This window comes from Phocoena phocoena, chromosome 7, assembly GCF_963924675.1.
Source record: "Phocoena phocoena chromosome 7, mPhoPho1.1, whole genome shotgun sequence".
Classification (NCBI taxonomy): Eukaryota; Metazoa; Chordata; class Mammalia; order Artiodactyla; family Phocoenidae; genus Phocoena; species Phocoena phocoena.
The window spans coordinates 108,774,812-108,801,222 of record NC_089225.1 but is presented as its reverse complement, the minus strand read 5'-3'; the positions used below and the strand labels follow the sequence as shown (position 1 = coordinate 108,801,222).

The following is a 26,411-nucleotide window of genomic DNA, read 5'->3' as shown; positions in this document are numbered from 1 at the left end:
TGTCTTCTAAAAAAGTTTCATAATTTTCTCTAGAAGAGAAAGCACTAATTGGGAATCCACTTCCAGTTATTTGCAGTGGGAAAAATTATAATCTATTACACACCAGCACCAAACTCTCAACCAGTTTTCTAAAATGTAACTAAAACACTGGTAAGTTCCAACCCATCATGTTAGGATGTAGAATGCTTAAAACCTATCTTCAAGAGTGTCAAACAGGGGCTTCCCTGGTGGTGCAGTGGTTGAGAGTCCGCCTGCCGATGCAAGGGACATGGGTTCGTGCCCTGGTCTGGGAAGATCCCACATGCCGCAGAGCGGCTGGGCCCGTGAGCCATGGCCGCTGAGCCTGCGCGTCTGGAGCCTGTGCTCCGCAACGGGAGAGGCCACAACGGTGAGAGGCCTGTGTACCGCAAAAAAAAAAAAAAAAAAAAAGAGTGTCAAACAGTTAATATTGTTGTGAATGAAAAATTGCTCCACATGTAATAACATGGCTTCTCTGAGTGCCAGCAGTATTGAAGATGCTGTGTTCCCTTTGTTGACATTCACTTTGCCTTTCAGAACATCTACCTGTGTTTCTGATGCTCTATCAGTTGTACTTAGAATGTACTGAGAGATAACTTATGTTTTGTAAAGTTTGAGTATTTAAAATCTAACTGTTCTAGTGGGAAAATGTTGATCAGGGAGGTGTTCTGTGGGGCTATGTCTATACTGTATTTTTTGGACTATTTGTGGCTGGTGTATTGAAGTACAGTTATCTTTAGTACATTGATTTTATAATCAACCATCTTGCTAAACCCTCTTATGTTGTAGACATTTTTGGAAAAAGACAGTTTTGTTTCACTCTTTGTGGTCCTTAACCTTCCATTTCTTTTATTTCTAGAACTGGGTTTATCCAGTTCTGGGTTGAGGAAGCCATACAAGCATCTCTCAAATGCTTGTGCCATTATTTGCCAAGACACTAGCTTGTTTGGGCACATTCCAGTCAGATGGAGTGAAGCACTTCTTATCCTCCTCTGGTCTAACTCTGCTCTCCATGTTTCCATCCTTCGTTGCTGCTGATTCTTATTGCCCTGTTGCCGTCCTTCACTCTGCTGTCTTACAGTCGCAGGGTCCCGTAGTAGTGAACCTTACCCTCTAGGGCACCCCCAGCCCTTTCAAACAATTATTTTAACTTGATTTCATTCTCTCTAAAAGATGAAGTTGAAGTCTTTTATTAGATTCTCATAGAAACTTGCGAACAGGTCTAATAAATAGTTATGATGTTGTTCATTTATTTTTTTCTCTTTGCCTTTTCCACTGTAGTTCTTGGTTTTTTCCTTCCATTTATGCTTCCATTTGTGGTAGCCTTTTCTTCTGATGTTGCCCTGTCTCTCTTCAGCCTTAGAAAGTGCCCCTGTGCTCCATGTCAGTTCGGCTTCCGCCTCGGGAGTGTGTCTCTGCTTTCCTCCATGCTGACTGCAGACATTTCTTCAATTTTGCTCAGCCATTGTCAGATTTCAGGCACTCCTCTAGCTGGTGGGATTTATCCTCAGTATTTTGAGGCATAAACTATTTGTTTACAGTTTGCTATTCAAGTTTGTCATTGACTTCATGTGCAGAGGCAGCTTCACCCTGTGTGGTGAGGCAGTGTGGCTCAAAAGCAATGATTCTTTTCTTTGTGTCTTCCTTTTGGTTTGTGCTTCCTTGAACTTCTCTGCAATTTTGTGGTCATTTCTTTGGAAATGATCAGCAGCGTCAGGCTCTTCTCCCGGTTCCATGACGTGACTCAAGAGGGCAGGCGGGCATTCTTTCATTTGGTTTTGCCCTCTGCACTGCTTCTCTGATCTTGAAGCTCTGGTACTTTAGCAAGGTCTTCCTTGGGGCTTAAAGAACAATCAGAAGATTGCTTTCTGTTTGTGCTTGTGTATTTCCTTATTCATGGCCTCTATGAAGCATCCCTTTTTTTTTTTTTTTTTAATTCTCCTTAAGAATCACGAGCTTCGTGGTGTTCACATCATGATGAGTGCTTTAAGAATTTCAGCTTCAGTAGGTACGCCTGATGGACACTGCTTGTCTCTCTACTACCATTATCCTGAGAGATCTCTTATACCTAGAGACAAAGGATTCCAGATACACTAAACATAGACAGGTATTGTTTCTTCTGCTTATAGTTTAGCAATTTCTTCTTCCCTTTCAGGGAGCTGTCTGCAAGGAACAAGTTTCATGACCAACCCCACATAATGTTCCCTGGGTGAAAGCCAACATCTCAGTCTCTCTCAACCTGAGTAGAAGATGATCTCTTGCCTCTTGCATGGTGGTCATTAACTATTCAAAATGTGGCTCTCGATCTGGTGTAAAGAGGAGCCTGACCTGTGCCTTCCAAAGTGGGGTCTTTTGCTTCACTGATGGTTGACATCACTTCAAGCATCATCTTGCACATTTGAGGATGTGGAACAAAGAAGTTTTACAACAGCTCCCAGTAGGCAGCCCTGGGACTGGTGCCTCCTGGACCAGCCTGTCCCCACAAGGCCAAGGTTGGACACTGGCAGAGTGCAGGAGGACTAGGCCCAGCACATGTGCCACCTGCACCAGCATGTCACACCCTAAGCAATGCCGGCCTGCGTCTCCCCTCCTACCATTTTTATTTTTTATTATTTTTTTTTTTCGCGGTATGCAGACCTCTCACTGCTGTGGCCTTTCCCGTTGTGGAGCGCAGGCTCAGCGGCCATGGCTCACGGGCCCAGCTGCTCTGCGGCATGTGGGATCCTCCCGGACCGGGGCACGAACCCGTGTCCCTTGCATCGGCAGGCGGACTCTCAACCACTACGCCACCAGGGAAGCCCTCTCCTGCCATTTTTAAATCTCTTTTTCCTTAGCCATAAATGTCTTTAAACATATTAAACATACTGTTTTATTCTCTGATAATTGCAGTATCTGAAGACTTTGTGGGTCTTTGGATATCTGCTGATTCTGTTTCCTTATGATTTTGTTATTTTAGACTGTGGTCTTGGTTGGCTGGTTGGTTTTGTAAGAACACGGTGTAGGAGTAATTTGAAGCCTGAGTTAAAAATACGTTCTTCCACGAAAGATGTGTATTTGTCTCTACCACATGCCTGGGGTCACCTCCAACCTTTAATACCTTTAAAATAAGATCTAGACTTGGTTGTTCTAGAGCCATACAACTAATGTGAATTTGGGCCACAAACCCACATGAAGACCTACTTGTGATTACAGATTATTAGAGGAAATGTTTTTCCACCTTCATCTAGTATCAAGGTCAAAACAAGCAAGTTTCTCATTGTCCTTTGTTGTGGGGTGGATTTTTTGGTAGGTCATGCTTATGTTGATAGCGTAGTCCTTTCAGGTTTCTAGCTTTCCGCTGGAATCTATCTTTGTGGTATAATAAAAAATATATACTTGGTCCTTGTCCCAGGTCCCTGGCACAGAGCTCCTTGAAATTTCCTGAGTGAGTAGGCATGTCTTTTCTTGTTCATAATGAACCCCTTTCAACCATACCTGAGTTTATGCTAATGAGGTTACCTGCGGGGTGAGGGCTGGTCAGCAGAGAAACCAACCACGTGATTAGAGGGTTGGAACTTTCAGACCCACCCCCTCACCCAGGGAGGCACAGGGGCTGGAGATTGAGTTTGGTCACCAAGGGCCAATGATTTAATCAATCATGCCTGCATAATGAAACTTTGATTAACACTCTGAAAGAAGAGGACTAAGGGAGTTTCCAGGTTGGTGAATACATCCATGTGCAGGGAGGGTGGCCACCCCAACTCCACGCGGACAGAGGCTTCTGCACTCGGGACCCTCCCCAGCCTTGCCCTGTGTACCTTCATCTGGATGTTCGTTTGTATCCTTTGTAATAAACTCTAGTCCTGAGTATAAGTTCCTGAGCTCTATGAGCTGTTCCAGGAAGTTATCAGACATGAGGTGGAGCTTGTAGAATTTGTGATCAGCCAGGCCGAAGTGCAGATAGCCTGGGAACCCCATTTGCAGCTGGTGTCTGAAGTGGGGGCGGCCTCGTGGTACTTAGCAACATTAGTGTCAGAATTTAATTAACGGACAGCCAGGTGGTGTCAAAGAATTGGAGAGCTGGTTGTTTAGAAAACCAGCCATTCAGCTCCCCACTTTGGGTAGGTCCTTATGCTTTGTCTCCCAGACCCTGTCCTGTGTGAGCATCAAGGTGGAAGCTGTGTGTCAGCAAGGTTGAGCGGCTGGAGACCTCAACTCTGGATTTCTTCCCTGGATTCTCATGTCACTCGTTCTCTGAGGATTTTCCCAATGTTCTCTTGCTAGTTCGGCATGTGTTTAAAAAGAGATTTTCTTTTGTTGTGTGTTTTACTTTATCCAGCATTTTTAGTAATTTTACAGCAGGATGGTTGTATTTCATCTGCCATATTCTTCTATATTTCTTTCTTATGTTAACTGTTTAGGTCTATTTGTGTTTATGATTTTAAGCCAGTTTAAAATACCTTTGCAAGATGCCATGTATGAAAAAAAATAATAAAAATACCTTATCAGGGGAATTTTAACATGTTTCCAAGTAACTTCATAAGATGGGGTGAAAACTTGGGTGATCAGAAAATAGGAGGGAGGGACTTCCCTGGTGGCGGAGCGGTTAAGAATCTGCCTGCCAATACAGGGGACACGGGTTCGAGCCCTGGTCCAGGAAGATCCCACATGCCATGGAGCAACTAAGCCCATGTGCCACAACTTTTGAGCCCGCGTGCCACAGCTACTGAGGCCCGCGCGCCTAGAGCCCGTGCTCCACAATAAGAGAAGCCACCGCAGTGAGAAGCCCGCACACCACAACGAAGGGTAGCCCCTGCTCGCCGTAACTAGAGAAAGCCCGCACGCAGCAACAAAGACCCAACGCAGCCAAAAATAAAGAAAGAAAGAAAGAAAATAGGAGGGAATGTTTAAGCTGAGCTTGCAGAGGTTGGTAGGATTTTGTTAGGCCAACATAATTGAGTGAGAATAAATTGGGTGGAGACCAGAAAACATTTTGAACTGAATGATAATGAAAACACAACATATCAAAATTGTAGGATGCAGCGAAAGTACTGCTTAGTGGGAAAATGTTGGAACCCGCTGTGTGTATTGTGCTAGAAGCTTTCCTTATTTCACAATCCCAATTTACAGATAATGCCAGAGAGCTTAGGTAATTTGTCCAGGATTATTCAACCACAGTTGAAATTTAAAACTAGGCTGCCTGATTCCAAAGCATATACAAATTATTATGATGTTTTTATCATCATTTCTCCATCTTGAAACCTCTGTGGCACAAACACTGCTATTTTGTTAACTGCTTTTTAAGGGGTTAGTGATAGAAACTTTTTTTTTACTTTTATTTGCATTTATTTTTTGTGGCATTTATTCCTGGGCCATAAGTTTTTGTTTCTTCAGTTTCTTCTGGTGTATCTGTTTCTTCTGGACAACCTCCTCTTCTGGTTTAGGAACAATCTGTTCTTTTTCAGTAAGGATCATCTCAGTGTGGCAGGGAGAGCTCATGTATGGGTTGATCCGACCATGAGCTCTGTAAGTCCTGCACGGCATCTTATGGGCTTTGTTCACCTGGATGTGCTCAGTGACCAGAGAATCTACATCTAAGCCCTTAAGTTCAGCATTACTCTGCATTTTTGAGCATGTGCAGTAGAAATTCAACACTCTTTTTGGGCCACCGACCCTGCATCCAGCCCCACTGTTTGGCCTGGGCACACCTACCAACTCCACCATTGTAATGACGGAATGGCACACACTGCTTCTTTAAAGTGACATCCTCCAGATACTTGGTGGCTTTTCGGATATGCATATCCTTAATGGCCTGGGCAGTTTCATGAGTGTTCTTAAAGTGAACACGAAGATTTGAATCTCTTGCATGATTTTGTGGGGTTTTCTGGGTCAGGTGAATAGTGAACCATTTTTAGAGGTCACCTCAGGCTGCTTACCAGAAAAGAGAAACTTTTTTATTGTTTTCTTTCTTAGGAGGACAAAAGTAATCCAGATGTGAATTTGGAAGATCTTCAAAATGAAGAAGAGATTGATGATCCATTGATGATTCTAAAAGCAGTCTTGTTACAGGTAGAGAGAAAGTGTGTGTTTATGTTTGTGTATGTATATCAGATGTATGATTCAGTTGGCAGAAGTGATATTGTTACTATTCATAGTCTTCTTCTTTTGGGAAATTCTCTGCCTATTTAAAAAAATTTTTTTATTGGAGACTTTCTGGTTATAAAAGGAATACATATGAATAGTAGAAAATTTGAGGGGAATAAATTAGAAAGTACATAAAGAAACAAAGTTTAAATAAACCAAATGTCCGGTCATTGTTAACACTTTGATATATGTTCTTTGCATTCTGTTTCCTTTGTGTTTATATACATATATTGGGATTGGGTTACAAGTTTTTTGTGATATTGTTATTTTAAATTGAATTGGGATTTACTTTACATGCGATTTTGGAATTTACTGTTTTCCCATATTATCCTTTTAATGTTTGTAGGACCTGAAGTTATGTCCCCTTTTTCATTCCCAGTATTGATAATACCTCACGTATATGACTTTTAATGTTTGCTTCGTACCCCGTTGTAAGGATGGTAGTCGCATTTCATTTATTCATTCGTTCTCAATAAACAGTTTTTATCTCAATTTCTTACTACGGACCTAGGTTGAGTATTGGTCTATGGCCACTATATCAGTCTACTAGGGCTGCCATAACAAAATCCCACAGACTGGGTGTCTAATGTAGCAGAAATTTATTTTCTCATAGTGCTGGAGGCTGGAAGTCCAGATCATGGTGTCAGCAGGTTTCTTCTGAGGCCTCTCTCCTTGGCTTGTGGATGGCTGCCTTCTTGCTGCTTTCTCACATGGTCTTTTCTATGTGCATGTGCATCCCTGTGTCTTTGTGTGTCCAAATTTCCTCTTATAAGGACACCAGTCAGATTGGATAAGGGCCCACCCTAAAGGCCTTATTTTAACTTAATCACTTCTTTAAAGGCCCTATCCAAATATAGTCACAGTTGAAATTTTGAGGGTTAGGAGTTCAGCATATGAATTCTGATAGTAGAGGGACACATTTCAGCCCATAATAGTCACTTCTTACGCCCTTTTTAGAACTTGGTTATACTTCAGAACATTCAGAAGAGACAGTCTTTTGCACTAAAGTATCTCTTCTAAAAATCCCACATAATATCAGGATTTACCAAACCTTGGAATACTCTTTGGATATCGCTCTTGAAATGTTTAGACTTTGCCACATGGAAAGTAGCAGAATTCAAGTTTTCTAAACTTAGGCTTAATCTATTTTTTTTTAAAACTTTCTATTTTGAAACAATTATGGTTAATTGTAACCATGGTTACATGTTTGCTGTTACAGGCACATTTATTAATCCTGTTGGGTCCGTTGAACTCATAAGTGTTGAGGTTATATCTTATCAGATTTTCTTAAATGACTTTCTTTTCTCTCATAAGGAGGAGAGTAATCTAATTCCTGTTGATCAGCTGGGCCAGAAACTCTTGAAAAAGATAGGAATATCTTGGAATAAGAAGTACAGAAAACAGTATGGACCACTGCGAAAGGTAATACATGACATCCTTATAAGAAGTCCTATTCCCAGGAAATTTTATTATGATTTTGGCAACATGAATTTCTTTGGGGAAGGAAATTTAAATTAGATGGAAATACAATTAGTATTTTGTTTAATGATTAGAATTCAGTTACTTATTAAGTAATTTATAGAATCAAGAAGTAAGCAAAAAAAGAATAGAGGGGCTTTTAATCACAACAGCAAAATATGTCACAAAGTTCATATCCTAAAGCTTATCATCTTATTTATAGAAACGTCTTCAGGTATTCACCCAAATTTCACTTTTATCTTTCTTTGACACACAGTTCTACTAAACTTGGCAATCTGGCTTCCTAGGCTGTAAGGTTAGGTTTAAAAACTGGTACTGCCAGACTTGGGAGACAAAAACTTGACTAAAAACAAGCAAAGCAACAGAACAGTTAGTCAATATTTTGGAGCTATTTCTTGTAGAAGCAAAGAGCGTACACAATATAGTCTGTGTTTAAGTTCACCTTTTAATTAGACCACAGTTCGTAAATGAAATTAATGACCGTGAGTTCATAGACAGTCTTAGGTTTTCATTTAAAACGATTGGATCAGTGTTTCAATATTTTACTGTTAAGTATGTTATCAGCTGTGCAGGGACTTTTTTGTCTTGTTTTGTTTTTAAATAAATATATCCTTCATAAATTTGAGGAAGTTAGCTTGTACTTATAGTTGACTGATAGTCTTATGTCTTTTTTCTTTGAGGTTAATTTGTGCTTTTATTTGCCAGTATAACTTAACTACAATGGCTTGCAAACTTTTTTGACCTAAAAAATGCATCTTACATCACAATCCAACCAACACACACGTATATAACTTGTATACATATGTGTATAACTGAAATGAGTTTTGCCAAAAATACCTATCCTAACACTGAATGTTCTTTTTTTTAAGACTTTTTTTTGAGTAGTTTTAGGTTTACAACAAGATTAACAAGAAGGTACAGAAATTTCCCATATACCCCCTTCCCGCATACATGCGTAGGTGTTATCAGTATCACTCATCAGGGTGGTGTGTTTCTTTTTTTTACCCTAAACCAAGGATGAACTACATTGACACATCATAATTGCCAAAGTCCACAGTTCACCTAAGGTTCATTCTAATGGAGTAGATAGTATGGTATATTCTGTAGGTTTGGACAAAAGTATACTGACATATATCCATTGTTATAATGTCATACAAAGTATTTTCTCTGCACTAAAAAACTGTACTCTGTGTATTCATCACCCCTGTTCCCCAAACTCCTGGCAGCCACTGGTATTTTTATTGTCTCCATAGTTCTGCCTTTTCCAGAATGGCATATAGTTGGAATCTCTCTCTCTCTTTTTTTTTTTTTTTTTTCTCTCGAAAAGAGAGGTTCAAAGCCTTTATATTTATGAGACCACTCATGGCCCACCCATTCATGGGCTGGACGGGCTCTAAGTGGCAGGACTTCCTCACTAAATACTGCAGCTTTTCTTCCAGTATTGAACCCTGTCCCACTGGTCTTGCCCAGCAGCCACATGAAGTGCAGGAGGACACATGTAGAGTATTTGTTCATAGGAAGGCCAAAAGTCTTATGCCCATTATCACAATGAACCCAGATTCCTTTTGGGTGTGATATACGCAGCTGATAGTTTTATCTTGAATAGAGGTTGGATTTTATCACATGCTGTTCTGTTTACATTTATCGATGTGATCACATGGCTGTTCTCTTTTATTCAGTTAATGTGGTGAATTCTGTTGACTGACCTTTTCAGTGTGAACGCAAATCTTACATTTCTGGGGTAAAGCACACTTGGTCGTGATGTACTTGAATGCATTGCTGTATGCATTTGGCTCATGTTTTCCTAAGGATTTTGTGTCTGTGAGAGATACGGGTCTTTAAGTTTCTTTCTCTGTAATATCTTTGTCAGGTTTCAGTATCAGGGTTATGCAGGACTCAAAAGAAGTTAGGAAATGTTCCCTTTTTTATATTCTTGGAAAGGATTTCTCTGAGATAGATTATTATTTCTTTCTTAAATGTTTGGTGAAGCTAGTTAGAGCTGGAATTTTTTTATGGCAAGGTTTTTAAATTATAGTTTTAATTTCTTTATTTGTAGAGTTGTTTTAGATTTTTTATTGTATGATTTTGGAAAATTATATTTTTTAAAGAATTTGTCCTTTTATCTGTGGTGTCAAATTTATTGGCATGAAGCTATTCAAAATGTCTCATCATCTTTTCTAGTGTCTGTAGGACCTAAATTTCCTCTTTTTAATTCCTGATATTAATAATTTGTGTTTGCTTACTTTTGTTTTTCATAAGTCTTGCTTAGGGCTTATCAAGTTTATTAAGCTTTTCAAAAAACAACTTTTTTGCCTTTATTGATTTTTCTCTACTAATCTGTTTTCTACTTCATTGATTTCTGCTCTTGTTTTTAATTATTTCCTTCCTTTTACCTTTGGTATTTAATTTAATCATTTTTTTCTAGCTTCTTGGGTTGGTATCTCAGCAGGTTTTTTAAACCTGCCTTTAAAAATTTTTTTTTAAAATAAATTTATTTATTTTTTGGCTGTGGTGGGTCTTTGTTTCTGTGCGAGGGGTTTCTTGGCGAGAAAGCTTTTGCAGCGAGCAGGGGCCGCTCTTCATCACGCTGCACGGGCCTCTCACTGTCGCAGCCTCTCCTGTTGCGAAGCACAGGCTGCAGACATGCAGGCTCAGTAGTGTGGCTCACGGGCCTAGTTGCTCCACGGCACGTGGGATCTTCCCAGACCAGGGCTCGAACCCGTGTCCCCTGCATTGGCAGGCAGATTCTTAACCACTGCGCCACCAGGGAAGCCCTAAACATGCCTTTTAATTCATGCTTTTAAATCTATAATTTCCTTCTTAGCGCTAATTTAGCTGTAGCTAAATTTGACATGTTATTATTATCTTTCAATTCAAAATATTTTGTAATTTTTCCTTCTGATTCTTTTATTGACCCATGAGGTTTTTGGAGGTGGATTGCTTAATTTCCAAATATTTGGGGAATTTCTAGTTATCTTTTTGTTATATCTATAAATTGATGTCTAATTCCATTTTACTCTGAAAACATGCTCTCTATGATTTCACTTATTCTGAATTTTTTGAGACTTGTTTCATGCCTCAGGATATGGTCTGTCTTGCTGAATGTTTCTATTCACCAGTAAAGTTATTAATTTTCTGCATTTGTTGGGTATAGTGTTTCATAAATGTCAGCTAGGTCAAATTGGTTAATAACATTCTTTATTTCATCCCTATTCTTAACTAATTTTTCTGTCTTTTTGTTGTATCAGTTACTGAGAGAGTAGTTTTAAATCTCCAACTCTAATTGTACCTTTGCCCTTTCGTCCTTTTACTGTTGACAGTTTTGCTTCATGTATCTTGAAGATATATTATTAGTTGCATACACATTTTGGATTGTTAATGGCCTCTTGACGTATGCCCTTGCTTTATCTGTGCGAATAGCCCTTACCTTCACATCTACCTTATCTGGTATTAATGTAACATACAAGCTTTCTAATGCAAGTGTGTCTCTTGTAAACAGTATGAAGTTGGTTCCTGCTTATTTTGGAAAATTGTGATTTTTAAGGAATTTGTTCTCAAAGTGTCAAATTTCTTAGTATAAAGCTGTTTGAAATATTACCATATTATCCTTTTAATTTCTGTAGGACCTGTAGGACCCTATTTCATTTCTAATATTGGTAATTTGTGTTTCTTAGCTTTCTTTTGCATCAGTCTTGCTAGGGATTTGTCAAGGTTGTTATACTTTTCTTTTTTTTAAATAATTAGTTAATTTAACTTTTGGCTATGTTGGGTCTTTGTTGCTGCACACAGGCTTTCTAGTTGCAGTGAGCAGGGGCTACTCTTTATCGCGGTGCACAGACTTCTTATTGCAGTGGCTTCTTTTGTGGAGCACAGGCTCTAGGCGCACAGCCTTAAGTAGTTGTTGCACGCGGGCTCAGTAGTTGTGGCTCCTGGGCTCTAGAGCGCAGACTCAGTAGTTGTGGTGCACAGGCTTAGTTACTCCACGGCATGTGGGACCTTCCCAGACCAGGAATTGAACCCGTGTCCCCTGCATTGGCAGGCGGATTCTTAACCACTGCACCACCAGGGAAGTCCAAGGTTATTAGACTTCTCAAAGACACAGCTTTGCATTTGTTGTTTTTCTCTATTGTTCATCTGTTTTCTATCAAATGATAGAGTTTGACAGTCTCTTCCTTTAAATGAGAATGTTCAGTACATTTATTTTTTAATTAATTTTTTTAAAAATTAATTTATTTTTGGCTGCATTGGGTCTTTGCTGCATGTGGGCTTTCTCTAGTTGCGGTGAGCGGAGGCTGCTCTTTGTTGCAATGTGTGGACTTCTCATTGCAGTGGCCTCTCTTGTTGGGGAGCACAGGCTCTAGGCACACGGGCTTCAGTGGTTGTGGCACACGGGCTAGGTCATTGTAGCTCGCGGGCTTTAGAGCACAGGCTCAGTAGTTGTGGCGCACGGGCTTAGTTGCTCCACGGCATGTGGAATCTTCCCAGACCAGGAATTGAACCCGTGTCCCCTGCATTGGCAGGCGGATTCTTAACCACTGCACCACCAGGGAAGCCCCCATTTATTTTTAATGTATTAAATTGTGTGGTTGAGTTTGAATTTATCATGTAGCCATTTGTTTTTTATTTGCTTCTCCTGTCTTTCTTGCCTTTCTTTCTTTCTGTCTTTCATACCTTTGGATTAATCAAGTAATTTTTAGTGTTTGATTTTTGTCTCCTCTGTTGACTTTTTAGCTGTACTACTTTAACTTTTTTACTCTAGGGATTACACTGTACATAAGTTAATATTATAAATTACAGACCAATACTGTAACACTTCATGTACAAGGTAAGATGTACAAGGTACAGGAGCATAATTCCATTTCCCGACTTCCATCCTTTTCAGCTGTTGTCTTATATTTTACAACTATATGTAAATTCACCGTGTGTGTATGTATGTATGTATGTGTTTACATTAAACATTTAAGCAACTTTTAAAGAAATTAATGAAAAAATCATGTTTTATTTTATCCATTCTGGTGTTCATTGCTCCTTCTTGCATGTCCAGGTTTGCATCTAATATCATTTCCCTTCAACTAGAGAACTTCCTTTAACGGTTCTTGGGCATCCAGAACTGCTGGCAAAAATATTCTCAGCTTTTGTTTGTTTGAAGTTTTTATCTTGCATTCATTTGTTTAAATGGTATTTTTGCTGGTTATAGAATTCTTTTTTCTTTTTAAAAAATTATTTATTTTTGGCTGCATTGGGTCTTCGTTGCTGCACACGGGCTTTCTCTAGTTGGGTTGAGTGGGGGCTACTCTTCATGGTGGTGTGCAGGCTTCTTATTGCAATGGCTTCTCTTGTTGCAGAGCACGGGCTCTAGGCGCGTGGGCTTCAGTAGTTATGGCACACGGGCTCAGTAGTTGTGGCTCGTGGGCTCTAGAGCACAGGCTCAGTAGTTGTGGCACACGGGCTTAGTTGCTCCATGGCATGTGGGATCTTCCCGGACCAGGGATCGAACCCCTTTCCCCTGCATTGGCAGGCTGATTCTTAACCACTGCGCCACCAGGCAAGTCCTGTGTTATTGTTTCTAAAGGGCTTTTCATTATATTCCAACAGGCCATTAAGTAACTTTGAATCATGTTGATCCTGTGGGAGCTTCATTTGGGGCTTTGGTAGGGTGGATCTGTTGCATTTAGCTGTTAGTCCTAGGGAGTAGCTGTTAGTCTTGGGGCCTGGATGGTCCTCCCTCTTAAGGCAGAGGTTAGCAAACATGGGGAAACTATGGCTTGCTGCCTTTTTTGTACAGCCCCCAGGTAAGAACTGTCTTTATATTTTCAAACAGTTATCTTTAGAAAGGTGCTCAAGTTTGCCTCTTAGCCCACAAAGCCTAAAGTCCTTACCGTCTGGCCCTTTGTAGAAAAGTTTGCCAATCCCTGACCTGAGACGTGGCCCTTCTAGGATTTCAGTGGAAAGCCTGAGGTGTTTGTCATATGCCTCTAATTTGGCAGGACTTCAACTCCATGCTCTTTCTTTCTTTTTTCTAATCTATCTTATTAATCCATTCACAACATGTTTATTTAACTCTATGCTCTTTCTACCCAGCAGCAGGGCACTAAAATCTCTACTCAGATCTTAAATCTCCCAGCTGTTGCTTTCTGCTCAGTTCCTTGGGTCTCAGGCTGTCCATGTACCATTTAAGACTCAGCCAAGGATTTGAGGAGGATTTGATAGAGATTTGGGGCTCCTTTATGGGATTTTCACTTTCTAGGCTCTGTGGCAGTCTTAAATTCTGTTTCCTTAGTCCAGTAAAACTGTTGCCCTTTGCTTGAACTCTCTTCCGCCATGCTCTGCTACAAACTGGGAAGTGGTGGGTTAATGCAGGACTCACCTAGCTTGTTTCCCTTTTGAAGGATTATGTTCCCTCCACTTTAGGTTAGCTTTTGCTTACTCTCCAAACAATTGTTTTAATCAGTGGGGTTAGTCCAATTAAAAGTTCTCTGCCATTACTGGAACCAGACTACCCTGAAGTTTGAGGTTTAAGAGTTAATCCTCAACTATCAAACAAAGAAAAGATTCGCTATACAGAAAGTACTCAGAGGTTTCAAATTATTATTTTATTGTACTTAAATTAGCTACAAAACTATATTGCCATCTGTTATACACAGTGTTAATGATAATGCCTTTGGGTCATATGCCCTATACCCTTCTGTTTGATTAGAGAGTATACATTATCATAAATTCTTCCTTTCCAAGAAAAAATGAGAAAATCACTTTTCCGTGTTGATTGATGATCTAAGCAAATGTTACATATACCTGCCAAGTGATTTTCTACATAAAGTAGTTTGTACTGAGAGAAAAGGGGGTGATACAAAGCCACACAGAGGTTAGGGAATAAAAGAAGAGTAGAGTAGGGGATGGGGAGGTGGGATAGGCAATGGGGAGAGAAGGTTTTTTTCTTCCTAATCCTTTAGGTAGAGGAACCTGAGAAATGATAGTCTCTGAGATTATGACTTCAGCCTTGTGTTCTGATTTCCTTTGCTAGCCTGTCAGCCTCCGGGACAGACAACACTGAATTTAGTTAATGTAAGCTTATAATTGTGACTATATCCCAGCAGTTTGTCTGAGTCACCAGTTTTGAAATTATCTTCTATGGTACTTCATTGTATAATTGCCTTTGTTTTGTGCTCTGTTTGGATTGCTTTAAACATTTCAGAAGTGTTTGTTCTGTCTAATCTGTTTCAGTAAAGACTTTTTAAAAACAGCGTTACGAGGTATAATTAAAGTATTTTTAAGATTGTGTCATGGCAGCTTTCTCCCTTGGTATAACTGTTAGACTATTTAACAGAAAGCACTCTGGTTTTTATTAAATGTTTTATTATGGCGCAAATGAAATTTTTTTCCCTCTTAGCTGACCAGGCCAAAAAGTTGACGTTAAAATATCTAATCACAGAAAGGAAGGTAAAGATTTTGTAATCATGTCAATGAATTTGTTTTCATTAACCTAATGTTGGTTTTCTTTCTCTATAGTTTTTACAGCTTCATTCTCAGATATTTCTGCTCAGTTCAGATGAAAGTACAGTTAGTCTGTTGAAGGACTCTTCTCTCCAGGCTGAGTCTGATATACGAAGAAATGATCAACAACTTTTGAAGACACTTACTTCAGAACCCCCAGGATTAAATGGTAGACCCTCCTGTCCCCACTGGTTTGATATAAACGATTCCAAAGTCCAGCCAATTAAGGAAAAGGATATTGAACAGCAATTTCAGGGTAAAGAAAGTGCCTACATGTTGTTTTATCGGAAATCCCAGTTGCAGAGACCCCCTGAAGGTATGGAAAGATAAATGTCCCTATTTGTTTAAGTTGATCGCTTTAGAAGATAAATATTGAATGTTATTTGAAAGTTTACCCTTTTAGAAGGTTTACTCTTGAAATATTTTAAAATATTTTCAAGCTAACCGTAAGAAATATACCAGAAAAAATTCAACATTCTGTCCTTTTATAAAGATTATATATTTCTGGTTTTTTCCCCTGTAATAGTATGAGGCTATAGTTAGATTTTCAAAATTGCATTTTCTTGGATCACATCATGTTTTCTTGTTGTGTGGGCAGACACAATTGTCCTCTGCTCAGGCTTCTCTCTGCACTTCGGCCATGTGTTGTCTTTGAGTTGCAAGTGGCCTTGGTCTTATTTTCATGTGTTCTCTTTCATTTTCCTTTCTTTTTTCCTTTTCCTCAAGGTGATAAGTCTTTAAGCAATTGAAATATCTCTGAAGCCCTCTGTTGAATCTTCTAAGAGAGTTCATACCATGGTGGAGGTTAAACACTGAGACCCACAGTGATAAATTTTTGAATTGAAGCTACTAACATGAATCAGTCTGTAAGACTTTATTTGATCACTTCCCAAAATTTATGCAACTGGGAAAGCTCTTTAGATTGAGACGTATCTGTGATTAGAGACGAGGATACTGTTCGTAGAGAGTGAGCATAGTGATCATTTTTGTAAAGAATAAGAATAAAGCAGTTACCAGTTTGCAGATGAATCAAAGGAAATTAACTCTCTGGATCTGAAACAATTACATAACTGTTCTGTTGACCAGAAGGGCCTTTGTTTTTTTCTGAGGGGAAAAAATATGGTAATCGTTCTGATAAAAATATTGGGGAGCTGAATTCACAGTTACAGAAATATATATCAGTTTCTTCAGATGACGTATTGTCCTTTTCACTGAATTGAACTTCAGTGTGTACATGATTGGAATATGTACTAAGTGACAGTTTTCCAGTTAGCTTAAGATTTGAATAAAGATCTAACCAAAATCTTGATGGACTTTTTTGGGGAATGAATGGATGGAACTTGGCAAAATGATTCTAAAATTTACCTGGGAAGATAAATTAATGAAAATTGAAGAAGGAACTGCTCAAGGAAACTTTACTGTGTCAGTATAAGCATATTTATGATGCTCTAGCAGTTAAGACAGTGTAATGCTAGTGCAAAGAGCTGGACAGACCATTGAGCAGTAAGCCCAGAAGTTGATCTAAGTATTTTTAAGATTTTAATCCATGAAAAGGTAGCTTTTCAAATAAATAGGCGAAAAATGAATTAATAAATACAACTGAGAAGTTGGTTAGTTGCTAATCACTTGAATTAACAGTTAGTACAATCAAGTGATTATCACTTGCATGAAATTATAGTTCCTTTAATGTCTGTGTAAAAAAGGAGCCTTCAGATGCATAAAATATAAATATTTTTCTGACCTTAAGGTAGAGAAGCCCTTTCTAAGCATAAAAGCAATGAAAAAAAAATTGAGGAAAAGTGATGTAAACCTTATTATGTAATACCAAAAGGCAAATGACAGGCTAGTGGAAAACAGCAAAATATATGACAAATTTATTTCCCCTATCTGTAGAGTGCTCTTACATTTATTCCATTGTGCTCAGTGGTAAATTGGGAAAAGGATATAAATAACTAACGTACAAAAGAAGAAATAAGGACAGCCAGTAAACTACAAAAAAAAAATATTCCATCTGGCCCGTAACCAAAAAACATGAATCATAACAGCAATGAATGACAACCTTTTTCTTACAAAATCAAATATTTCTGTTAACCTGGTTCTCAACAGTTGGCACTACCTCTATATTTGGTATGTATATAAAGTAATACAACCAATTTGGTTGTATGTACTTAAAAACCTTAAACCAATAATTATATTTCCACAAATTTGTCTTGAAATAATCAGGACTGTGTATACCTATTTATGTTCAAAGATGTTTGCTACCCCCGTTATTTTATAGTAATGACTAACAGAAAATCACCTAAATGTCTACCAGAAAAGGATTGGTTAGATTAATTATGTTATTTATAGAATGGGCTACTATGCAATCATTTAAAGATTTGGAAAAATATTCACAACATATGAAATGAAAAAGCAACTTACATGTTTGTTGACTATACTCCCAGTTGCTTTAAATAAGCGTGGTTTGGGGTGTGTGTGTGTCTGTGTGTATGTGTATGTATAGACACATTGTGTAGAACAGAAAAAAGACCAGAAGTATATAGATCACATTTTAGCAGTATTCCCTAGGAGTGGGATTATAGGTAATATTTATTTATTTTACATTAAAAAAAAATAATTTCCAGAACTTTCACAGTGACCAATTATTACATTTGTTATCAAGAAGGAAACAGTAGGTGTTCTCTTTTTAAAAGTCTATTTAAAAAGAGTTGAAGAAATGGAATTCTCTAGCTTGGCTTAAAGAACTGTTTACCTTTCATATGTTTTAATGTTTTCAATTTAAAGATGGGAAAACTGAGATCCAGAGAAAATTCATGTTCACACAGGCAGTAGAAGCTTTCCTAGCTCCCAGCGAGGTCCTTTCTAGTTTTCTGTGCTACCTCTTCAGCAACCAGTTTTTATGTAGTCAGCACAAGTTAATGGAAAATTTTGCTCACAGCTCGAGCTAACCCAAGATACAGGGTTCCATGTCATTTGCTGAATGAAATGGATGCAGCCAACATTGAACTACAAATACAAAGGTAATTTTAAATTACTTTTAGAGTTTGAATAGTTTTTCTGGGGAACAAGTATCTAATTTAGGTCTTAAGTATTCAGTAATGAAAATTACAGAGGAAAAGAAGTCAACTGTTTAATGCCGGTGTCTTTTTATTAGTTGCTGAATTTTTATACTGAGAGTATCTTTTACTTTGAAATTACCCAGTGAGAGTGAATGAAATAATGACAAATGGCCATCGCTAAGTAGAGATTGAAGCCTAAGAAAACTAGAGAAATCTGTGAGCATGTAGTTGTGCTGAATGAATTGTGTCCTGGCCTGTCGGTTATTCCCTCGGCACAGAGCCCATTGTGAAAATTCACCCTCATGTGTAAGTGGTTTGTGAAGAACTGGCCCGTAGTGACACCAGACCAGAGGTGGGCAAATGGGAGGATATGTGGAGTCTACAGACTGTTTGGCTTAATGTCAGTCTTGGGCAAAACCCTACAATGGATTATTAAAGGGATGGTTTGTGAGAGCTTGATGATCTGAACATTCTCTTTTGAGGTCTAACCTTGGACCATGAAGAACTGGTTCTTTGCTCTCTGGGTCCGTGGGGAACTGGATTAGGGAAATGGATGTTCCCATGGTCTTCTTGTGGACCCGAGGGGCTGATTACATAGCAGGGATGTGTTCAACATTTCTATCATTGATTTGAAGCTGAGAAAAAAAAAGTAGATTGAATGGCAAATTAAGATCAGAGGAGATCTCAACAAAAATCAAGACACTAAAAATATAAAAATTTAACAGAATAAAATATCTTAAGTGCGAAAGATAACCACCTTGCATGAGTGGTGTGGATTAGCAGTTGGTATTAAAAACAAAAACAGCCTATGGGGTTTTAGTCAGCGAGCACTAAGCTTTTTAATGTGGTCATGGAAAAGCTCATGCTGTCTTTGACCACATTCACAGAATTGTGCCTGAGGTACCTGAATGGTGACTATAGCTTCATCCAACTCTCTGTTGGTGGGGCTGCCTGAAGTGTTTCTGGTGCCGTGCTTCACGGCAGCTGAATGGGTTCAGAAAAGTGTAGCAAGCACCCGGCTGCTGCTGAGGCCACTTGACTCGGAGAGAGCAGACTCCGGGGATCATGAGGCTGACCTCAGATAGTTTCTGGGAGAGTCTGTGGGGTCTAGTTGAAGCAAGGAGAAAATAGAAGTTGTAAATCTAGCACTCACCACAGTTATAGGAACGTGTTTCCAGCATTTTGTTCATAATTATAATCTCAGCATTGGACGAGTTCAAGTGTCAGTGTTTGTTCAGAGTAACACTGCACAGTGTGCGTTAAAACCGTCTTCCTTGGAATTCACGGTGGCAGAGCTATTAACTGAGAAACTAAACTGAGTTATTTTGGAGCATGGAAGAAAAGGATGTTAATTATAATGACTTAGGTGGAGTGGAGAACTTCTTTATATTGTAAATCAAATATTTTTGGTTTGAATGAAACAGTATCTGCTGTAAACACGTGGCATTTGTGTATCTTTACGCCTCTTTAAAGGGCAGAGTGTGATTCTACAAACAATAATTTTGAATTGCGTCTCCACCTCGGCCCTCATTATCATTTCTTCAATGGGGCTCTGCACCCAGTAGTCTCTCAAACAGAAAGCATGTGGGATTTGACCTTTGATAAAAGAAAAACTTTAGGAGATCTTCGGCAATCAATATTTCAGGTAATTTAGCCTCACTCTTAATAGACATTCAGGTCTGTCTTAAGCTGGATTCTCCTTTTCAAACTCCTGTTTAGGATACAACTATTTATTTTTCACAGCTGCTTAGGAAAATCCTACATCTACCACTTCCATAGACGGATGGTCCAAATGTTCTCCCCTCCCTCGTAAGTCTCTTAGAGAGGCTTTTCTGCACAATCAGGACTCACCGAGTCCTGCCAGCAGGCTTTCGGGGGAGAATCAAGCCTGGTATATTTAATCTTGGGGAGAGAAAGAGTATAAGATTGTCTCTTTTGGGAAAAATAAATGAAAGAGAATTGTCTTTTAAAAGGAGTAAAAAGATAGATAATTATGTTGCCTAAAACCAAGAGCTACTAAACAAATAAAAGCAACTAACTTTTCTACCTTTCAGTATAGAATAACATTTATTAATAAGATTCCTAAGTGAAGGAAAATGTCTACTGGTCTATAGTAAAAGCAAACATCGTTGTAATCATTGTCTCTAAATTATTTATCCAGTCGTGTTTCAACGACGACAACAACAGTGCTCTTTATTTTACTTAAAATGTTTTCATATAAATTCTATCGTTTGATTCTTTAACCTCATGAGGGCAAGATAACCCCATTTTAAAGGTGAGGAAATTGTGATTTAAAGAGATCTAATGGCTTGCCCAGGGTCAGACATCTAGTTAGCAGTAGAACTAGGACTCCAGCCCTGGTCTCCCTACTCTTTCTTTCCTCTTAATTATACTTCACTCCACACTACTTCCTGATAGAGGAAAAGGGAAATAGAAAATGTAAGCTTCCCCGCCCCCAGAATTAAGTAAATTTTCTGAAAAACTGTATCATTTACCAAAATTATTAGCTTTCTTTTGATTTTCCTCTTGTACAAAGAAAAGCAGGCCAGTTTCTTCTTTAACTTTAGTTGATTTGAGTATTTAAATGTTGGATCAGGATCAAGATTTCTAAAATTAATACTTCTGAACTTTTCCACTAAAAGTTTATTTCTGAGCCAATCCTGGCAGTGATGATATAGGTGGACTTGGAGATTTGACCCTGCCTAGGGTAACGTTTCAAGTGGAAAAGAGAGACCTTGGTCACCTTTACAAGGTTTAGATTTCATGCCAGTCTGCTTTTTGATGGTTTAAGTGCACATCTCTGCCAGTGGCAAATCTTAGAATTAAGCCACTGGCAAGAGGCTGAGAGACTGACAGTTAAGTAATCATGTGTAAGTATGAAATTTCTTTTTTTTTTTTTTTTTTTTGTGGTACGCGGGCCTCTCATCGTTGTGGCCTCTCCCATTGTGGAGCACAGGCTCCAGACATGCAGGCTCAGCGGCCATGGCTCACGGGCCCAGCCGCTCCGCGGCATGTGGGATCTTCCCGGGCCGGGGCACGAACCCGTGTCCCCTGCATCGGCAGGCGGACTCTCAACCACTGCGCCACCAGGGAAGCCCTGAAATTTCTTTTTCAGAGAACTATCTTGTGATATTGTGGAGAGGGACTAAATAGGACTGACCTTTATTGGTGACATTGTTTTGGTGAGGTTACCACAGTCCCCAGAGTCTTGGAGCTAGAAACTTAAAAAAACAAATCCCTGGTAATCTATTAAATAAACTGGTAATGCTACTTTTTAGATTTACAGTGGGAGACATTCCTTTCAAGAAACAAGAGTATTCGTGTGTGCTGCTCTTCCCTGAACAGTACTGATTAAACACGTCATTTTTGCTCTTTTGGACCAGGATTCCTGGGCTGGCACAGTGATCATTTTGCCTTCTGATAAAAGTGATCTTCCCATAAATTAAGTAGAAATGGTTGTTGTTTAGGTGGTCATTGTGCTCTTTGTGTATGTCAGGGTTCTTCAGTCACTAACGGATGTGAGATTAACCATCTTTGGATTTGACTGATTTAACATTGAAAGATGTCTACTTTCCTCATTTTTGGTGCTGGATGGGGATTGTCGTATTCATTTTCTTGTTCCCAGTGTCAGCTACATAAGTAACTTGGCACAGTGCTCTTCTTACTTAACCTGGAAAAGTGATCTATATGTGATTTTTCATTGTTCTCTTTCCTTTCATTCATATTCTGCAGCTGTTAGAATTTTGGGAAGGAGATATGGTTCTTAGTGTTGCAAAGTTTGTACCAGCAGGACTTCATGTTTACCAGACACTTGATGGTAAGAGAAATATTAAAACACAGCAACTTATTGTGTATATGTACATTTTGTGGGGCTCATCCGTACATTTTGTGGGGCTCATCTGAGACTTTCTGCTCTTGGCCAGTCTTTCCCCTACATACTACTTTTCTTAGCTATGCAGGTTCTCATCACATTGGTTTTAACAAATAATATATTTAGTTTTTCATATTTAATAAGACAATTTATTTAGTTTATAATGTATCCAATATAGGTAATGTGTGAAATTTTGCTAACATGGAAACGTTTTATATTTTCTGAAATTAAGGCTACTTCTCTACCTAAACAAATTTTTTCTTAAAGGCTTTGGAAATTTTTTTATATTACCCCAAACTTCTGAGCAAAATGGTTTGAAACCATTTAAATCTTGTTAAAAATGGCTTGTTTTTTTTAATCCAATCTCAGCTTCAGACTTTGTAGCAAAACAAAAGTGCTTCAGGAGCTTAAAAGTACTTCCTTTAAATAATAACAAAACAGTGATAGCAGTAGCAGCAGTAACGGTTGTCTTGGACTTCATGGTGCCAAATACTGAGATAAGTATTTTGTGTAAATTATCTAATTTGATTTTCACAAACTTCTTTTATCCCCATTTCATAAATGAGAAAACTGAAGGGTAGAGGCTTGAAGTCCACAAGGTCATACAGCTCATTAGTGGGTGAGTGAGGACCGTTTGATGTGTAAGCCTTCCCCATGTTCACAGTGTCAAGTACAGTTGACCTTTTATATTAACTTTTTTTTTTCCTGCTCTCACGCCCACAAATCTTATGGGGGAAATGCTTACATAAAATGAAAACAGAGAAAAAAAAAAAAAGGCTAAAGAGCGTGATGGAAGGAATAAAGATAAAAATAATATAAAATAATATCAATATAACAAACATAATTACTCCCTTTTTCTTAGTTTTCCTCAATGAGAATGCTTCTTTTCAAACAAATGTTTGTGTCTTGGCTGTTGCTGTAGTTAAATTTTTTTTTGATGATCATGAGAATGGTTTCACTGATAATCTCATCTTCCTAGGAGATCACCTGACACTGTGTGAAATTGAAATTGCTGACGGGGAAGACATCTTTGTATGGAATGGGGTGGAGGTAAATAAGTGTTGAAGAAATGTTCACGAGAGTTTTGGATATTTTTTAAGTTGTGATAAAATTTTATTCAGCATATATGACGGCACTTACATATTAGAAAACTGCTGAAATATCCAGTAAATTTTAAGTACAATCAGTGTTGGTTATATGTTCAAGAGATAGTTGTAGGACACCTCCATGGTGCCAGGCTGTGTGTCAGAAGCTAGACACAAAGGTAAATAAGTGATCAGTCTGTATCCTTCAGGCGCATGGTGTGGGTCACTGTGCTGAGATAGGTGAGCAGGAGGGTCTGTACAGACTCTTTTTTTTTTTTTTTTTTTTTGCGGTGCACGGGCCTCTCACTGTTGTGGCCTCTCCCGCTGTGGAGCACAGGCTCCGGATGTGCAGGCTCAGCGGCCATGGCTCACGGGCCCAGCTGCTCCGCGGCATGTGGGATCTTCCCGGACCGGGGCACGAACCCGTGTCCCCTGCACCGGCAGGCGGACTCTCAACCACTGCACCACCAGGGAAGACCTGTACATACTCTTGATGAGGATTGAGAAGGAGCGGTTCGTCACACTGTTAGGGCTGGAGGCGACTTAGGGGAGCACAGTCAAGAGAGCAGTGAGGAGCATCTCACCCACTCAGTGGACGTCCTCGGTCCACCTCATACATTTACCACTGCTGAGGACACGTGTCTGTCTCCACTTCAGATTTCTCTCCTAAAAAGTAAAAGATGGCTAAGAAAAAGCTTCAAAAATCTAAAGCTGTTCTTCTGATACTTAAAAGACATTTGTGAAAACTTTATTTCACTTGAAAAGAAAAAAAAATGGGAATTGTTCTGTAAGAGTCTACATTACTGCATTACTGTGTTGACCTGATTTTGGCAAATACGAGCTATACTGATGGCTGACTTGATACTGTTGTAGGTTGGCGGAATCCAGATTCCAGCTGGTAGTGACTGTGAACCTCTGCTTTTAAATGTTCTTCATCCGGCGACAAGCAGTGAAGAAGAGCAGTGTCAGCAGTTGATAGACTCTCCATATGTCTTTCCATCTAATGCAGAAATAGGTAGTGTATTCACAGCCTGTGCAATCCCAGACGGAGTCATCTTAGTCAACAGTGCTGAGTCTGTAGGTGAAGAGAGCTGGACCACCATTCCCAAGGAAGACTTGAAGAAGACCTTCAGAGAGCAAGGTCTCAGAAATGGAAGCTCACTTTTAATTCAGAGTTCTAATGATGGTGACAGGTAACGTGCTAAGAGAATTCCTTTTAAACTTACTGTAGTCACAGTGCCATATCTTAGAACTCTACAGCTTTATGTTAATAATGCTGAGAGTTAAATGTTTCGTTTTATTTCTAGACATTGTGTTCTATATACTGTAGATAGGAATGTTCGTGGTTAGGCAACCTGGAGAAAAAAGATACTGTAGTGTGATTTTTTTTTTTTTTTTTTGGTAAATGTGGTAACTGAATAATATAGGTATAGGCTAGATATAGTGTAGATAGTTGGCAGTAAAACAGAATCTTATCAAATAATTCTGATTAGCACTCATTATAAGACATTCTCACAGAGAAAGTTCCTAAAATTCTTCATGAGGAAGGCATTACCACAGCTAAATTTGTCTTGTCACGAGGGTCTCAGAAGGCAGTTCAGTTGTTTGTTATAATCCTTTTTATGATGCTTGAGATCCTCCCAGCTGCCCAGGCGAGGCAATTACTTGGGGAATTGCAGCCTTGGTTCCTGTAAGTCACATTTGAAGCTCAGGGGTGCTTCCTCTCTTCATTTTTGTTACCCATGTCTGTGCCAGTACACTTCTGTGGTCAGCATTATCATACACTGTAACCCCCCCCAATTTTCCACACATTGAAGACTTCAGGTTATGACCAATGAATCAGTTCCCTGCTTTATCAGTGCTGTGAATATACGTAGATTACAGAGGCTCTGTATTATTGTTTATTAGTGGCTATGACATAGGGAAGCAGAGCACTTGTGAAGTGTGTTTATTTTGGATTACGTGTATCACTCTCTTTTCGACAAGTGTTTTCCAGAAATTTATTTCCCTATCTTGTTTACTTAATTTAAAAGTTTATTATAAATTTCTTTTTAGAAAGTAATATACTTTCATTAGGACTTGGGAAATATAGAGGTGAAGACAGGAGACCCAACACAGCATCACCATACCACTCATGCAGTGTCTGTCACTGTTAGCTTTCTGAGCTCGAATAATTGGGATTTTCTTTCGAAGGGTTTTTTCTTATTAATTTATTATTTTATATGTATATTTTTTGGCTGCATTGCATCTTCGTTGCTGCGCGCAGGCTTTCTCTAGTTACAGTGAGCGGGGGCTACTCTTCGTTGCGGTGCGCGGGCTTCTCATTGCAGTGGCTTCTCTTGTTGCAGAGCACGGGCTCTAGGCGTGCGGGCTTCAGTAGTTGTGGTGCACGGGCTTATTAGTTCCTCCGCGGCATGTGGGATCTTCCCGGGCCAGGGCTTGAACCCATGTCCCCTTCATTGGCAGGCGGATTCTCAACCACTGTGCCACCAGGGAAGTCCGGTTTTTTCCTTTTTAAACATAATACTGATGATATTGTAGATAAATAGTTATATCCTGCTTTCCCCTCACGTTTTTGTTTTGTTTTGTTTTTTTTGCGGTACGCGGGCCTCTCACTGTTGTGGCCTCTTCCGTTGCAGTGCACAGGCTCCAGACGCGCAGGCTCAGTGGCCATGGCCCACGGGCCCAGCCGCTCTGTGGCATGTGGGATCTTCCCGGACCGGGGCACAAACCCGTGTCCCCTGCATCGGCAGGCGGACTCTCAACCACTGCGCCACCAGGGAAGCCCTCCCCTCATGTTTGAAGGCTCTTCATAAACCTCATTTCATGGCTGCATAATAACCTATGTTGATGTTATAGGTTACCTGACTGCTGCTGTGTGAGGAGTGGGTAGAGACAAGGTCTTGGGGGCTGGCTGCCTGGCTTTGTTTCCAGCTTTATCATTTACTAGTAGTGTGACCGTGGGCAAGTTACATCATCTCTCTCTGCTTAATTTCTTGGTCTGTAAAATGAGCATAATAATTAGTACCAGCTTCATACAGTTGTAAGGATTGAAGAAGTTAAGAGCTTACAAGTGTTTACACATAGTAAGTGCTAGATAGTTTAGCTAGCATCCTTGTTATCATCCAGTTTTTCATTATTTTAAGGTGGTCTTCAGGGAACATCTTTGTGCTTAAAACTTTGCTCTATTTAAGATTGCTAACTCAAGGTGGAGTCCCAGAGTGGAATAACTGAAATGAAGAGTAGAATTGTGTTTTGGGGTTCTGCTACACACTCCCAAAGAGG

At 39.3% G+C, this 26,411-nt stretch overlaps 1 protein-coding gene and 1 non-coding gene across 5 annotated transcripts in view; one reads left to right on the top strand and one right to left on the bottom strand.

Moving 5' to 3' along the window:
- The window catches only part of USP40 (ubiquitin specific peptidase 40), an 87,467-nt gene that overhangs the window by 16,651 nt on the left and 44,405 nt on the right, over positions 1 to 26,411 (top strand). For 3 of the 4 annotated variants that reach the window (XM_065880279.1, XM_065880277.1, XM_065880276.1), the window contains 8 exons: positions 5,971 to 6,066; positions 7,456 to 7,563; positions 15,127 to 15,427; positions 18,050 to 18,131; positions 19,644 to 19,815; positions 21,903 to 21,987; positions 23,021 to 23,091; positions 24,000 to 24,319. In XM_065880279.1, coding sequence (XP_065736351.1) covers positions 5,971 to 6,066; positions 7,456 to 7,563; positions 15,127 to 15,427; positions 18,050 to 18,131; positions 19,644 to 19,815; positions 21,903 to 21,987; positions 23,021 to 23,091; positions 24,000 to 24,319 — 1,235 coding nt within the window. The remainder of the gene's footprint in view (positions 1 to 5,970; positions 6,067 to 7,455; positions 7,564 to 15,126; positions 15,428 to 18,049; positions 18,132 to 19,643; positions 19,816 to 21,902; positions 21,988 to 23,020; positions 23,092 to 23,999; positions 24,320 to 26,411) is intronic. The other variant, XM_065880278.1, reaches the window with a different exon arrangement.
- Positions 9,115 to 9,248, bottom strand: LOC136126177 (small nucleolar RNA SNORA11). The gene has a single exon (XR_010656071.1). It is a non-coding gene; the product is annotated as a small nucleolar RNA SNORA11 (small nucleolar RNA).